Genomic DNA, 16728 nt, shown 5'->3' with positions numbered 1-16728 from the left:
TTCACAGTGTCTTTCTCAAGGGTGGCGGGGGCAGCTAACAAGAGGAGAGCATAGGAACAGTTCCTAATTTTAGGAATTATTAGGAAGTGCTGACTTGTGGGCCAGATCTAAAGTTTTGATTGCATTGCATCTGGCTCCAAGCAGGCTGGGCAAATACCGTGGTAGCATTCCTATTTTGTGCCTGTACTGGGGGTACAAAGTGAAGCACTACGGTAAATCCTCAACACTTGGTTCTCTGCAAACATTCTGTGGACCTATTTAATTCCATGATTGACTACATTCTCTCCCCTCTACATTCGTTCATGTGTCCTATCCACTTCCTCCTTTTCTGGAGCACAGCGCTGTCCAACAGCAACATGATGCAAGCCACATATGAATTTTAAATTAGTAGATTAAAAAATAGAAAAGAAGGGATAAAATGAATAATAATACATTTACCCCAGCACATCCAAAATATCATTTCAACCCATCGTCAATATACAAGTTAATGAGCTAATGTAAATTCTTTCTTTTGTACTAAGACGTTGAAGTCTTGTATGCAGTTTACACTTATAGCGTATCTCAGGTCTAACTAGCCGCATTTCAGGTGCTCAATAGCCATGTGTGGACTGCAGAGGGCTCCCCTACCAGCCTGGGCAGTTTCAGTGCCCGCTCCAGTCTTCTCTCTTTCCCCACCCAACTTTCCCTCTGCCATTCCTCCTTCTCTTGTATATAACTTACATATCTGTCTATAGCTGCTCAAAACTTTAAAGAAGGCATAGGTTTTATTACTTGTGTTAGAAATGTAAGATTATTACTTACTTCATGATTACTTTTAATAATGTTTGCATAACATTAACAAGTATGACCTCCGTATCAACCCTGTGAGGCAGGCAGAGAGCGCTGGTATTGTTTGCCTTGTCCGATCAGGCTGCTTTAATAAAATACCAGAAACTAAGTGGCTTACCAACAACAGAAATTTCTCACTGTCGTGGAGGTTGGAGAGCCAAGATCAAGGTGCCAGCATGGCCAGTTTCTGGTGCTGACTTACTGTAGCTCACATGTTGAAAAGAGTGTTCTTTGCTCTTCACTCCCTCGTAAAGGCACGAATCTCATCATGGGGGCTCCCTCTCCATCACCTTATTCAAATCTAATTACATCCCTAAGGCCCCACCTCCAAATATTATCATATTGGGGATTGGGCTTCAACATATAAATTTGGAGGGGGACACAAACATTCAGTCTGTAGTCATAGAAATTGACTATAAGTAAAAAGAACAATAAATAATACTAGCTAATACACATAGCACTTAACAAATGCAGGGACTGTTTGAAGAACTCCACATCAACAAACAATACACTGAACAATTTTTTTAAAATTTATTTTATTGGCGGGGCACCCGGGTGACACAGTTGGTAAAGTGTCCCATTTTGGTTCAGGTCACCATCTCATGGTTCGTGAGTTCAAGCCCCATGTCAGGTTCTGTGCTGATGACTCAGAATGTGGAACCTGCTTTGGGATTCTGTGTCTCCCTCTCTCTCTGCCCCTCCCCTGCTCACACTCTGTCTCTCTCTCTCTCTCTCTCTCTCTCTCTCTCTCAAAAATAAATAAACATTAAAAATTAATAAATGAAATAAAATTTATTTTATTGGAGATATTTTTCTCCTGTTGTCAAGTGCCCTTGTTAAAAGGGAGGAGAAAGAAAACTAGTTCTTTGAACCTACAGTTGTATGTCGTATTACATCAGTTATAGTTCATCTGGCAAATACCCCTTTGTCTCTCCAATTACCAGGAATCTGATGCTGGCAGCAACAAAGAGGAAACACAGAGTATCAATAAATCCTTAGGCCCAAAAGAGATTACTTTCTCTAAATACTGACTAGCATTTTCATAGCCTTGTGCCAATCACAATTAGGATTTCACACACACTGTGGCAGTTAATCCTCAGGAACCCCCCCACCCACCCACTCCCTACCAGGTAGTTCTTACTATTATGAGTGGCAAAATGGGAGGGGCCCAAACTGGGACCCTGATCTTCTGACCTCAAACCCTGGCCTCTTTCTTCTACCAGTTTGTGTTTTTGCATAACAATGATCACTTGATTGCTTATTTTTAAAAATGTGTGCAAATCAGTCCTATTCTAACTGTCATGATTCATTTCATGTTCAGAGGCCAAAAGTGCACCCTACATTACCATCATCATAATAGTGCCAGCCAATGCTTAGTGAATACTTACCATGTTATTGTTCTAAGGGTTTTACATATATCAGCTCATGTAATCACAAGGACTTCAGGTTCTGAAATAACTTCTACATCTCCTATTATCCATTCAGTTTTTACATTTGTGGAAAACAGCCATAGTGGAAAGAATGCTGGCTTTGAAATTAAAACAACAACAACTAAATTCAAATTCAGTCTCTTATACTGACTGGCTGTATGACCTGAGAAAAATTTCTCACTCTCTGTACCTGCTTTGCAAGGTTGTTGCATTAAAGTATTTTTAGTGCATTGAGCGGAAACTTGGTTCATGTTAGTTCTTGTACAGCATCTCTTAGTTTTAGGAGTGATGGCAGGAGGCAAGTATTGGGATCCTACTCAACTGCCAAGTGAGGAATACGTTTAGATAGGTAAACTGTGGGTGGGTATCTAGGATATGGACTCGCCCAGGTCTCCTCATTCTGGGACAGCTCTTTTTCCCCAAGTGGGGGAGGGGTGTGTTGCCAGCCTCTTGACAGAGTTGACCTGGGTCTCAGGTAACTGTGCCTGGCAGACAGCGTTCCCACACTTGGGTTTCTTTGCCTTCTTACTACCACCTTCTAAATGACCACGTGCTTCCAGACCCTAGAGAGTGACAGCACCTCAACTGTGATGGCCTTGACACCTAGTTGGCTTGGAGATTATATTAGGACATGGGCTTCAGTTGGAATTCGAAGGCTTTTGTTTTTAGTTAGTTGAAGTGTGAGTCTAAGCGATTATAGCACAGTTTGAGAATGATGATTTTGCTGGCTTAATTGCATTTTATTTGGATAGAATTCCAAACACTTTTCTTGTAAAATAATGGACTCAATTTTTCCAGCCCTTATGCTATTTCTGTTTCAGAATCAAGCCTTCTTAATGAGTTCCTTTTTTTTTACTAAATCTGTGTGGGTAAATACTTAGGCTGAAGCAATAAACTGATGGGCAAAGGAATGAGGGAACAAACGCCCTGTTCACTTTGTTTGAGGGATTCATACTCCACTTGGAACACTGAATACATGCCCAAGCCACACCCTACTTAGTTTGAAACTCAAAAAACAGAAACTAATAAATGTAGGCACTTCAGTTGTCCAACTGTAGGCTCATAAATTAATTTGTTACAAAAATAAAAAACTAATTCAAGCCAATGGACTACCACATTTAGAAGTGGCACCTAAAACACTGACAATGTTCTATGTATTTCTTATATTTTGGAGGTAGGGTGCTCATATGATGTGTGTTTACCTACAGGTACTAGATTGATCTATCTTGAGATAGGAGATACATTTTTATTTAAGAAGATACAGTAACACTTCTTTAACCCTATGCAATGGACTAAATGTCTGTGTCCTCCTAAAATTCAAATGATAAAATCCTAACCTCCAATGTGGTGGTAATTTGGAAATGGAGTCTTTGGACTCTCAGTTCAGGAGAGTGGAGTTCTCTAGAATGGGATTAGTGCCCTTACAAAAGGGACCTCAAAGAGCTCTCTCATCCTTTCTGCCTTGTGAGGACACCATGAAAAGTCAGCAGTCAACAACTCAGATGAGGGCTCTCACCAGACACCAAATCTGTTAGCACCTTGATCTTGAATTTACAAGTCACCAGAACTGTGACAAATGAATGTTTACTACTTAAGTCTTTGTTTTTTGTTATAGAATCCTGAAGGATGGTGGAATATGCCACTGAAAAATGTATCAGTTTGGCATAAGAATTATTTTAAGATAAAGGCACTTGAAAGACAACAGGTACAAGAAGGGCCCTCTGAGGCTTCCCTTTCCTTCCTGGAAACAGGAGATAGAACTCCCACGTGAAAGACGTCCTCACCATACCAGGAGAAAAGAAACATTCTTTTTTTAAAACATTTTTTTTTCCAACGTTTATTTATTTTTGGGACAGAGAGAGACAGAGCATGAACGGAGGAGGGGCAGAGAGAGAGGGAGACACAGAATCGGAAACAGGCTCCAGGCTCTGAGCCATCAGCCCAGAGCCCAACGCGGGCCTCGAACTCACAGACCGCGAGATCGTGACCTGGCTGAAGTCGGACGCTTAACCGACTGCGCCACCCAGGCGCCCCAAAAAGAAACATTCTTATCACCAAAGACAAAGCCTTGAGGCTGAGGAAATTCTATACAAACAGACCTTGTTAAAATAAGTCTTATCTTCCGTTAGCCTTTTCCACAATGCCTCTGTGTTCAACCTAGTATAAAAGCATAGGTTTTGTCACTTCTCTAGGGTCTTCATTCCCTGATGAGGGTGCCTGTGTCACATAAAACATATTAAATAAGTTGGTATGCTTTTCCTGTTAATCAGTTTTATGTCTTGAATTCTCAGAGCCTGCCAGAGACCCTAAGTTTTGCCTTCTCTACAGTTTCTGGACAATAGGATGTGATTGTAAGAGGCTGAGATGCCCCACTAATACTTTCTCCACAGTCTGTGGATGGGGTCCTGGGAGAAACTACAAAAGTCAGAGAAGAATTCTTACTATAGTCAACTTTCCCAGATCTCTGTAGTTCTAGTCAAGAGAGAAGGTAAAAATTTCTCCTTGTCCCTTCTTTTCTGGATTCAGATTGACAGGAGAAAACTATTTGTTTAAAAAAAACAAAACAGTTCTTTGGATTTTGACTCTTGTGAATTTGGTTTTGGTTACCCATTGGTTATCGATCCCTATCAATAATAACAATTGTTATCAATAATAGCAGGCAAGTATCCTACCCTACCTGTTCCCTACCAGGGACAGGTATTGCTTTCCTCTTAGTCTCATCTTGTGTACTGAGAGCTTGGCTTGGCTTTCCCTCTGCCAGGGCATACACTTTGGGCCTATGCCTACAGGCAGGCAATTGTCAGATTGGGGACCCTGAGAATTTGGTGGAACAGTAATGTGGATTGCACACCATTTGTGACTAGCATTTTACCAACAGTTACTGGTTCTCAGAGGGTGTTGTTTAAGTCTTTCTTTCTTTGGCTGTCTTTGGGAGTGACTCTGGATCTTGTGAAGGACCCATCTTTTGTAACCTCTTTGGGGATGCGTTTTGAGATCACCATGAATCCGTTAAAAGGCCTAGTGGTTTTAAGCCATAAAATGGCTTACTGGTTTGTAGTCACATTGAAATAGATATGCCTTGGAAGATTTGGACCTTTATATCTAAAAGAATTTTTTAGAGATCTCTTAATCCTAAACAAGTCTTATTGTTACCTATGAAAAGATCAGATTGAAAGAAAAAAAATTAATAAGGCAAAAATGAGAATTGCCTCTAATATAAATTAGTAAATTGTATGTTTCTGTGTTTATACCTAACTCATGGTTAAAATTTAAAATTAAAACTATAGGCTTTCTATTGCATCTGTCTGTATGTTTATGTCTATATATGTTATGTACATGTCATCTTTTTTTCTACCTCCAGATGATATTGGCAAAGTTAATTTGTAAAAGAGGTGTATTTAATTGGCTTAAGAAAAATGATTACTATATTAATCTAAAATAAGCATTTATTTATAAATTAAGTATTTATAAATTAAGTATTCATAAAACTCTCAGAAATATAGAAGCTAACTCCAATATTTTTCAAGTCCACATGATCTGGGATAATCTTCAGTAAAGAAAAGCTAGTTTAAGTTTGTTGGTTTAACAAAAATAGGCATATCTTCAGAAATATCAACATTAAATATAGTACAGGCATACAAATTCTTCTACCTGAGCTTACTAGTCAACTAAGGTTATGTTATCTCTACTAGATGTTTAAGATTACAAAGGTGTACGTTCAACCTAAGAACAAAACATACAGTAAAAAAATAAGTTGCTTAAGATATGTCAAGCATGACAGGAAAAAAAAACTGGAGAAAACCACGTGTTTTAACTTTTAGGTTCTTTGGTTCTGTGATTTTTTTAAAAAAACATTTGCTTGATTTGTCTGCAATAAAAATAACTTAAGATGATGGATAGCTTTGTTTAGTGTCTCAGGAAACTTTGATGACTAATTCAAGTATAATTAAGGTGAATAATTGAGTGAAATGGAAAATAAGTGATTTAAATGGATGTAAGTGGGATAAAAGTTTATAAATGAACTTTTTCAATAATGATTATGTTTTGTAAAATATGTCTGCATAAAAACAGTTTCTAAAATCTTTTGGTATGTTAAAACCTTTAAGTTATAGTAAGTTAAGTTAAATGATAGATATTCACTGAATATCTAGATCCTTTCCAAATAAGATAAAATATATTTTTTTAAATTTTTCTTTAATGTTTATTTATTTTGGAGACAGAGCATGAGTGGGGAAGGGGCAGAGAGAGAGGGAGACACAGAATCTGAAGCTGGCTCCAGGCTCTGAACTGTCAGCACAGAGCCAGAGTGGGGGCTTGAACTCGTGAACTGTGAGATCATGACCTGAGCCGAAGTTGGATGCTTAACCAACTGTGACACCCAGGTGCCCCCCAAATAAGATAAAATATTAAAACATTAATTGGTAAACATAAGTTTATCTATTTTTGACTCCTTAAGTTTTACAAAGACAAAGATATTTGAGTCTTCTAATAAATATGTCCTTTTTTGTCACACTGGAAAATAGTATCATGAAAAAAATAGGTACCTATAAATTGTGAAATGGTATACTCATAAAATTTGCTAGTTTGCTACAGAATGCTAGTATATGACAATCTATATATGTAAATGAAACTACTAGCAACCTTAAGAGTGAAAAGAGACAATTCTGTATGCAAAGTTTTCAAGGGAAGTAAGATGTATTTTTTATTAAAAGAGAAAACATGTATGAAAGACATGTTTTCGTTAAGGGAAAAAGACACTAATTTTGTCCTAAAATGAAATGACTCAAAAAAGAAAAGAGGTTAGAATGGGAGAGAGCAAAAGCATAAGAGACTCTTAAAAACTGAGAACAAACTGAGGGTTGATGGGGGGTGGGAGGGAGGGGAGGGTGGGTGATAGATATTGAGGAGGGCACTTTTTGGGATGAGCACTGGGTGTTGTATGGAAACCAATGTGACAATAAATTTCAAAAAAATACATTAAAAATAAATAAATAAAAAAGAAATGACTCATCTGAGAAATGGAAAAAGTAGGACAGTACGTAAATGATTACGGAAAGTTGCAGAAGGTTTATGGGGGAAAAATTTATATGTTACAAAGTCAAACCTGACTAAGATTAAGTGGATTTATTTATACATTTCAAATTTTTTTTTACAGGGCACCTGGGTGGCTCAGTCAGTTAAGCATCCGACTTCAGCTCAGGTTATGATCTCACAGTCGGTGAGCTCTAGCCCCGTGTCGGGTTCTGTGCTGACAGCTCAGAGCCTGGAGCCAGCTTCTGACTCTGTGTCTCCCTCTCTCTCTGCCCCTCCCCTGCTCATGCTCTTTCTCACTCTCAAAAAATGAATAAATGTTTAAAAAAAAATTAGAAAAAAAATTTTAATGTTTATTTATTTTTGAGAGAGACAGACGGAGCATGAGGGGTGTGGGGCAGAGAAAGGGGGAGACACAGAATCCCAAGCAGGCTCCAGGCTCTGAGCTGTCAACACAGAGCCCAAGGCAGGGCTCGAACTCACAGACTCTGAGATCATGACCTAAGCCAAAGTCACTTCACCGACTGAGCCACCCAGGCACCGCTATTTATTACATGTTTAAAATGAGCTCAATAGGGGTGCCAAGGTGGCTCAGTCAGCTGAGCGTCCCTCTTCAGCTCAGGTCATGATTTCATGGCTCATGGGTTTCATCCCTGCATCTGGCTCTGCACTGACATGGAGGAGGCTGCTTGGGATTCTCTCTGTTTGCCCCTCCCCAACTTGCGCTTTCTCTCTCTCTCTCAAAATAAATAAACTTGAAAAAATATATTAAAAATAAAAAACAAGTTCCGTAATATACTGATACAAAACCAGTGTTTAGTCTTCTCTCTCTGTTAAAATGACAAAGTTTCTTAGACTATTGGTCTCCTAATTTAAGAGATTATAAAAGGTTTTCTTTTTACCTGAGTAATCTGCCTAGGACAAAGATTGTGTGTTTTATCAAAAGAACTTCCTGTGCTTCATGTTAGCTTTATCAGATCTTTGATTACTGAGTCTTCTTAATATTTAAAACGCTGTGTTTTTTTTTCTTAAGGATATTACCAACTGTATTTGCCTTTAAAATCTTTTATTGTCACTTTGGTTAGGTTGATAACTGGATAGTTTTCACAGAGATCTATCATCTGCTTAATCAAGTGTTCAAACTTTTTAACATTTTTGACAAATTTCCCCAAATCAAATTCTGAATAAAGTGTTTTTGCCTTCAAACTAACTTTGGGATTTCTTACAAGATCCCTGGAAAAATTCAAAACATTTGTTCTCTACCCTTATAAAAAGAGAAATGTGAAACTAATTAGGCTTACTTGATATGTTAAAATACATGGGAAACATTGTCAAATAAAATTACTGTTTAATCATCTTTAGGTTATATTTGGATGAGTATATGCTACTAATAAAAGTATTTCAAAGATTGTATACAATTCCTAAGAATTTGTCGATGTCCCTGTTATCCACATAAACAATTATAATTCCAATTACTATCTTAAAATGTTAAATGCCACAGAAATAACCAAGTTTCCTTGTAAATTACATCATAATGAACTCCCACCAGATCTTTAACCGTGGCTATTTTGGAGTCTTCCATCACTCACCGATAGTTATTTTTCACGCTGATGCTTCTCTGAAAGCTTTTACAATCAAATGCAATCAAAATTGCTTCAAAGAGATTCATGGAAAAGACTTGGACAAGTACCCTGGAATACAGGTTTCTGGTGACTTTAAAATCAAACCACTGAACTAGATAAGAATTTCCGGAAATCTGGGATGCCTGGCTGGCTCAGTCAGCATATGGCTCTTGATCTTAGGGTCATGAGCCCCATGCTGGGTATACAGATTGCTTAAATAAATAAACTTAAAAAAAAAAGAATTTCTAGAAATCTAATAGAGTGACTGATTCATAGAACTGCTAACCCAAGATCAAGCATAAACATGGGACTAAACAAACATTATATTTTTATAATTAATTTTTGTTAAAATATGACTTTTTAAATACTTTGTTTGCCAGATTTAAAATTTTCATTTTCTTGGGGCACCTGAGTGGCTCAGTCAGTCAAGCGTCTGACTCTCGATTTTGGTTCAGGTCATGATCTCACAGTTCGTGGGATTGAGTCCTGTGCTGGGCTCTGTGTTGACAGCACAAAGCCTGCTTGGGATTCTCCCTCTCTCTCTCTCTCTCTCTCTCTCTGCCCCTCCCCACCCATTCCCCCAAAAAAATAAACTTAAAAATTTTTTCTTTCATTTTCCCTTTTCTCTTAAACTGTAACTTAAAGCAATTTTATAAATAGAACTGAAACATTTCCCTTTTCTCTCTTCCTGATCCTCTCAGAATTTGGAAATGCTTATTATGTGTTCTTTTCATGACAATTTAGTTTGCCTAAGTTCAATAATAATCTGTTCTCATAACAGGACATAATTGGTTATATTACCAAGGTTTTGGCTGGGATGTCATATTTGAGGATGGCATGCATAGAATTAGAGATAGGGCCAGACAGATTTAGGGAACTAAAGTTCGCTTTATGGAGCCAATGCTAAAAAGTCCCTTGAGATCCCAGCCTGGTGTCGTGCTTACAGGTGAGTAGGAAGGTCACTTCCTGGCACTTCAGGAAAATTAAGATATATTGGGGACCTCCAAAAGAGAGGAATTTACCCAAATCTGTAGGTATTGCAGGCAAAGTCTGGTGGCAAGTTCCTGATTTGGTTTATTAACATCCATAGGCTTTTAAATATTCAATCTGAGATTTTTAATTAAAGTTCCAGCAAAGCAGACTTAAAAAGAGTCTATATGATAATTCACTATTCTTGTTGCACTTGTGTAAATAATCAAGCCAAACTTAATGGGAGTAAACTTGTTTCACAAATTAGTCTTCTTCAATTATCTTTAATAAAAATGGGGATAATTTTAGGCAGGAAATTCTGTTTTAAAATAAACTACAACGTACTCTTGTGGGTTGTTGAACATTGCCATATTTGTTGACTTAGGTTTTTTTTTCCTCTTTGTAAACTGGCTCTTGCTGTGCTTTTTGTCAATACTTATTCCTAGTTTTTTTCCACTCTCCTGACTTGACATCACTAAAAACTAAAATTTCCCTCTTTTTTGAAGCCTGGCATGTTGAAACTGAATGACTTGATATAAATTTCAAAAAAGCACCACAACAGATCGTGTACGGAAAACTTTCATGCCTGCTGCTCTGTAGGTCACTCAGAAAGTTCACCATAACATGTGATGCCATCACCAGAGACATTCAAACAGCAACAACAAATATTCAAGGGATTGCCACTGCTTGTCCTCACTCCACCATCTAAAGCTGCATCTAAAAATCTTCTTGACTGACTGCCTTCTGGACTCAAAACCTGAGTTGATAGTTTGTTTTAGTCATTAGCCTTTGTTTTTCTCTTGTTTGTATGGAAAGGCCCCTCATTAAATGCCTGCTACTCATACCATATAAGGCCTAATTTAGATGCCCCCCCCCACTTACACATACACCATTGACCCCTGAAATAGGACATAACTGTTTAACTGAACTGACCTATTTTCAGGGCTAAGAGACCGATTGAATGAGTAATGGCAATCTACCAACTCAGCTTCTGGACTGTAGCATCAGTATAATCCCAGTAAACAAACTGTAATATATAATAATCTATTCTATGTATTTTGACTTTCTATAATGGAAATTCTGAAACATGTAAAAATAGGCCCAATAATATAAGGAACCCCATGTGTAATTTCCTAGCTTCAATTATCAGCTCATGGCCAATCTCCTCTATTTTACATGTACAAACCATAGTGTTTAAAATACTTTCATCTACATTATCTCCTTTGATTCTTGTAACAACTATGAAAGGTAGATTGTGTAGTTTTACAGTAAACTTCTATTGCTAACAAATTATCATTTTAATGTGAATGCCAATTTTTAAGATAGTGAGGGGAAAGATATAAAAGATGCTAGTATGCCTTTATACATGTTTTATTGGGTTTTGTGTACCCTAATTCATTAATAAAGGGAAAAGGAAGAACACTCAGCTATTTCAGCTATTATTCAAACTGAATAGAATTATTTTTCAATGAAGTTGTTAGGATAAATTGCCAACTTCTACTTTTCTAGAAAACCACTTTTACTTAGTAACCTTGATCCCAACCCATCATATACAAATGGGGTTTTACTGAACAAATTACTTCTAACATCACATTTTATATATACTATCTGAAAAAGTCTAAAATTTTAAGGAAGCATTATAATTTAGAACTATTCTAGGCCAAACATGATATTTGTAGAGGATCCAGATGCAAGAAAATAAACCAAATGAGCCATTTAATTTGTGGTTTGGATGTCATTTTTATGACAGTTATCAATGAAATTGTCATGTATCCCTGGAATTTGGGGCTATTAGAATTATTTATTTTGATGTCACTCTTTTCACATAACTGGTATTTTAACAGAAAGTTATGTCCACATTCATGTGGGTATTGATTATCAATACCCTCACACTACATTATTGCTTGCACATGAGTTAGTTCTGATTCTCTTTATAGCCTGATTTGCACACCCATATTATCATATAGATATTTTAAAATACTTAATTGTATATAGATTTTGCGTATAGAATTGTGTATAGATCTTGATCCCTTTCTTACTTGACTAAGAATATTCGAGATGTCCCCAGATGCTCATTTGAAGGTTGATTTAGTCACACTAGCAGAACTCCAGGCTCAAATGTCAAATGGGATCAGTTCTATACAGTGCGCTAATTGTGCTGCAAGCTTTTTGCTACAGAAGTTACAGTTGCATATTACTCATCAAGGCAAAATGTAAATGTTTAGTGATTATACGATATGTTTTTGTTAACTCCCCAGATGGGATTTTTTTTTACCTTTGTTTATCTGAGAACAACAACTGAATGCTGATGAAATGCTGTGGCTGATGCCAGCAATCTAAGGCTTCATTAGTACAGATGAAGCAATGCTCACTTTGTTACACAAATAATTAGAGAGATTAAATGAAAATAAACACTGAGAGGATGTACAGAAGCTCTGAAGTTAGGTAATTATTTTAATTACTCTAGTGACTTCCACTAACCTTCATTATCAGCCACAGATCAAGTTTAAATTGTTTTATATAAAAATATTGTAGACTATATGGAAAAGTGCTAGAGCTACCCAGTGATTATGCTTCATAAAAATGGCATTTTCTTCAAGCTTCCACTAAAAGGAGTTGTTTCCATTCCAGTGCCTGATAAACTCTCTAAATATTTTAACAGCATGATACATTTTTGTACTTAAAACTGTTTTACCCTGGTTTTATGCTTCAAATGGACATTCTTAGTAGTTCTGTATCTTTATCTTTCATCCTAGAAGATGTGGGTCCACAGTTTTGAGCCACTAAATGTAAAACAATATGGTATATTCAGTCATTTGAAATAAATGTTACTGGGAATCATGTCATCCTTATTGCATGATAAGCTGTACCTTGTATTTGGGGTAAATCGATTTTATTCCCCTCCCTACTCCAACTGAGTAAGGCTAGACACACGTCGACACCTTCCCCATAGGTGGGAGCCCTGTTGGAGGCACTGTCAGTCCTGTTCAGAACAGACCTCATTTTTATTCCTGTGTGATGATTCTGCAAGATCTCCTGGGTTAAGATCATCTTTTGAGCAAGTGTTACCTGCATTTAAATACAGTTCATTGCCTGCATAATGCCAGCTCCTCTGCCAAATACTGTATCTTATTTATCCTATTTAATCCTTACAAGTTCCCGTGGAGTGTTTTATTAACTCCATTTTCCAGAGGAGGAAACTGAGGCTTTGAGAGGCTCACTGACTTTTTTTTTTTTAACGTTTATTCATTTTTGAGAGACAGAGCATGACAGGGAAGGGGCAGAGAGGGGGAGACACAGAATCTGAAACAGGCTCCAGGCTCTGAGCTGTCAGCACAGAGCCCGATGCAGGGCTCCAACTCACAGACCATGAAATCATGACCTGAGCTGAAGTTGGATGCTCAACCGACTGAGCCACCCAGGCGCCCCTCACTGAATTTCTAAAGTTGCTCAAGTGGCTCAGCTGGGAATCAAACCACAGCCTGGTCTGCCTGACTGTGAGAACCATGATGCTCCCAACAGATGACTGGATGAGGTAAACCTGGATCCAAATGCTGACTAAAGACAATAGAAAAGATGAAGTGACCTCCTTGATGTGAATGTGCTAGTTAAAGTGTTGTGTTGTATGACACCTGTGAATGCTGAGCACCAGTTAAAATATCATATTCCAAAATTTGTCTGATTTTAAAAGTGTCTCATCTGTGAATAGCCCTGGTTGCTGGAGAAGAAGCAGTTAGGAAATGGGTTTTATGGTATAGTAAGGATAACTGAGAATTCCCAGGCAAAGGAAATTAGTGAAGCTTTTTTAGTACAATTCAGTAACCACTGGAGCTTCCATCCTGGTAACACACAAGGCATTTCTCTTGCCTTTAATTACTGCATTAAAAATTCCAACAGAATGAACGAGACTTCAGTAATCTCTGCAATGGTGGTCCGGTGTGTGTGCTGCTTGCCAGTATTTAAGAAAAGCCTTTGCTGAGTGCCCGCCCGCCCGCCCCGCCTCACTGCCCCAGGATACCGACACTGATTTCAGGCTGCGCCACCCTAGGCCAGATCTGGACACATATTCCGGAGGCTGTGTTATATCCAGAGTCCCATTAGGGTAGCAGAGAATAAGGGAAGGGATGTAATGGATTCATTGTTCCCTGTGTTAGGACGCACTATTCTGCCGAGTTTACAGCATGAGTTGTAGCTGAAAGAGGGGGGTCAGAACTGAAGGCTACCCCTCGCGGTGGGGGGACCAGGAGTGCAAGCAAACTCTCTAACACCCTCAGGTTTCAGACTCTGAGCAGGAAGTTAGGGAAACTCACGGACGCGCCAACGCCTGACGATAGTCGGAGCAGCAAGGGTAGGACTAAGAAACAGGAATCTCAAAAAGGCTGAAGGGGGTGGAGTAGGATGGGGTATCAGCTCCCGAGCTCTACAGCGCGCCCTCACACCGAATGCGCAATTGCAGGGATTTGTGAACCAGACTGAGCAAGACAAACAACCGAGAGAAGATGGGCTCAGAAATTATTTATCATGGGCTGGCGGGGGGAAAGGCTTTCCTGCTGATTTTGCAAGCATCTCCCTGGGACTTGACTATGAAGCGTGGCCCCTCTGCTTTCTTCCCGGTACATTGCAGACAGCTAGTAGGTCCACTAGATAGAAAAAGTCCTAACTAAGCGCTAATTGCTTACTCGTGATTTTCCAGACACTGCCATGGTTCTGTATGTCTCCGTATGCTCTGTTTGATTTCGATCGCACCGTGTTTACATCTCGGAGGGCCAGCCCCTCCCGGTCGGGCTGTGTCCAAAGTGATTTCTTCAGGCCGCGCAGCGAGGAAGCCCCTGGCTAGACTCGGGGGACCCACGTTCTATTTCCACTTGGCCACTTGCCACTGACCTCGGATAAATCACTTTAAACTCTGATCCTCAGTTTCTCATCCATAAAATGAAGGTGATTCTATTTTCCAGGCCTCTTCAAAAGGATCGTCGGGAGGGTCAAACGGAATAATTCTGATGACAGCGAACTGTGAGGAAATGGGACTCCAAATTACTGAAGGAAAAAGAAGTTAAACGTACTCAGCTGGACTTTTAGAAATCCCCCCACCCCCCATGATCTCCCCGCAGTCAGGAAGCAACCGTTCGGATTGATTCTTTCTTGTGGACCATCTCACATGCCGAACACCTACGTGTGGCACCCCTCCGTCTCCCCGGGGCTTCTATCGATTTCTGCCTTTCAGCGAAAGCGCTTTTCGCTGCCGCTGTTGGGGACACACTCCAGCACAGCAGCCCCGCAGCTGGGGACCAGAGAGAAGGGATCCTTTACCCTCCCCGCCTTTCCCCCCTCAACTCCCCACCCCAGGTCTCCCGAGTGTTCCGCACGTGAGTGGGGTTTTCCAGCTGATCTCTGAAAACCTTGCAGTATTTCAGAAAGCGAAGAGCGCGCGGAGACGGGAGGCGAGCAACGAGCATCTTCCCTTCCGGGAGGTCGTGCAGCCCGGCGGGACCCTCCTCCCGCTCCTCCGGCGGTGTAGCGGCCGCCTCCAGAGCTGGCTCTGGGGGCCGTCAGCGGCAGACCCCGCGGAGAGCCGGGGGCCCCCCTCGCGACCTCCCCCTCGCAGCCCCTCTCCGCCAGTAGCAGCGCTGCTGTCTTCCCACAGGAGGACTGGGAGAACGCTGGAGTCTGCAGCGCCCCCGCCCCCTCGCTTTTTCTTTCTCTCCTTGCTTTGGGATCTTGCTGCCGGAGCCGGGAGAGGTTCTGAGAAGAGAAGAGAGAAGGACGGGAGTGCAGGCTTCCGCTGCGGCGCGCGAAACAGAGCGAGGGGAGTAACATCTCCGGCGTCCGCTCGCGGTCCTCGCCGACCCGGCTGGGATGTGACGAAGCCCTCAGTGCTCGCCTCCCGCCCTCAGAGGTGCCCCCAGAGAGCGCACTGCGAGCCCACGGCTGGAGTCCCTTTGCCCGCAGCGCCGCGGGACGGGAGTGGCGAGGAGCCCCGGGGGCCGGTTCCCAGCTCGCACTCTTCGGAAAGAGCAGCTGGGGATCACCGCTTGCCTGGCGCTGGGCGCAACGCCGGGGCCAGCAGCGCGCTGCTGGACAGAGTCCCGCTTCCCGCCGGCTGACTCACCGGGATTGGGGGGACAGCGCCCGCCCACCTGCACTCCCTGTAGCCCAAGCTCCTCCGCACCCGCGCGGATACCCCACGCCGGGGGAGCTGAGCCCCGCGGCTCTCGGCCCCCCGCAGCGTCCTCGGACCCCATGGAGAACGCGCCCACCGCGGCTTCCTGAGTGCGGGCGCCGCCGCCGTCCAAACTGCGCGCTGGGGTCTTCCAACTCGTCCCTCTCCGGGGCGTCCGAGAGGCCGGGAAAGAGCGCACTATGAAGTCCGTTCTGTTCAGCCGCTTCTTCATCCTCCTGCCTTGGATCCTAATCGTCATCATCATGCTCGACGTGGACACGCGCAGGCCAGCGCCCCCGCTCACCCCGCGCCCCTACTTTTCTCCCTACGTGATGGGCCGCGGGGGCGCCCGACTGCCGCTCCGCAGGGTTGGTCCCGACAGCGGCCCCGGGCGCCGCTGGGTGAAGCGCAACGAGTCGCGGCCACAGCCACAGCCGCGGCCCGAGCCACCTCTGCCCACCATCTATGCCATCACGCCCACCTACAGCCGCCCGGTGCAGAAAGCCGAGCTGACCCGCCTGGCCAACACTTTCCGCCAGGTGGCGCAGCTGCACTGGATCCTGGTGGAGGACGCGGCGGCGCGCAGCGAGCTGGTGAGCCGCTTCCTGGCGCGGGCCGGGCTGCCCAGCACGCACCTGCACGTGCCCACGCCGCGGCGCTACAAGAGGCCGGGACTGCCGCGCGCCAC

The 16728-nt window shown here is 41.8% G+C and overlaps 1 protein-coding gene across 1 annotated transcript in view; it reads left to right on the top strand.

Moving 5' to 3' along the window:
• The first annotated feature begins 15993 nt into the window (after positions 1-15993).
• B3GAT2 (beta-1,3-glucuronyltransferase 2) overlaps positions 15994-16728 on the top strand; it is a 96424-nt gene continuing 95689 nt past the window's right edge. Inside the window, exon 1 of the mRNA XM_040473892.1 lies at positions 15994-16727. Within this exon, the coding sequence (XP_040329826.1) occupies positions 16241-16727 (487 nt within the window). The 5' untranslated portion in view covers positions 15994-16240. The remainder of the gene's footprint in view (position 16728) is intronic.

The sequence above is a fragment of the Herpailurus yagouaroundi genome, unplaced genomic scaffold, assembly GCF_014898765.1.
Source record: "Herpailurus yagouaroundi ecotype Mexico unplaced genomic scaffold, PumYag 139, whole genome shotgun sequence".
Classification (NCBI taxonomy): Eukaryota; Metazoa; Chordata; class Mammalia; order Carnivora; family Felidae; genus Herpailurus; species Herpailurus yagouaroundi.
Note: the sequence above shows the minus strand (reverse complement) of the source record. Positions and strands in the feature narration are given on the sequence as shown.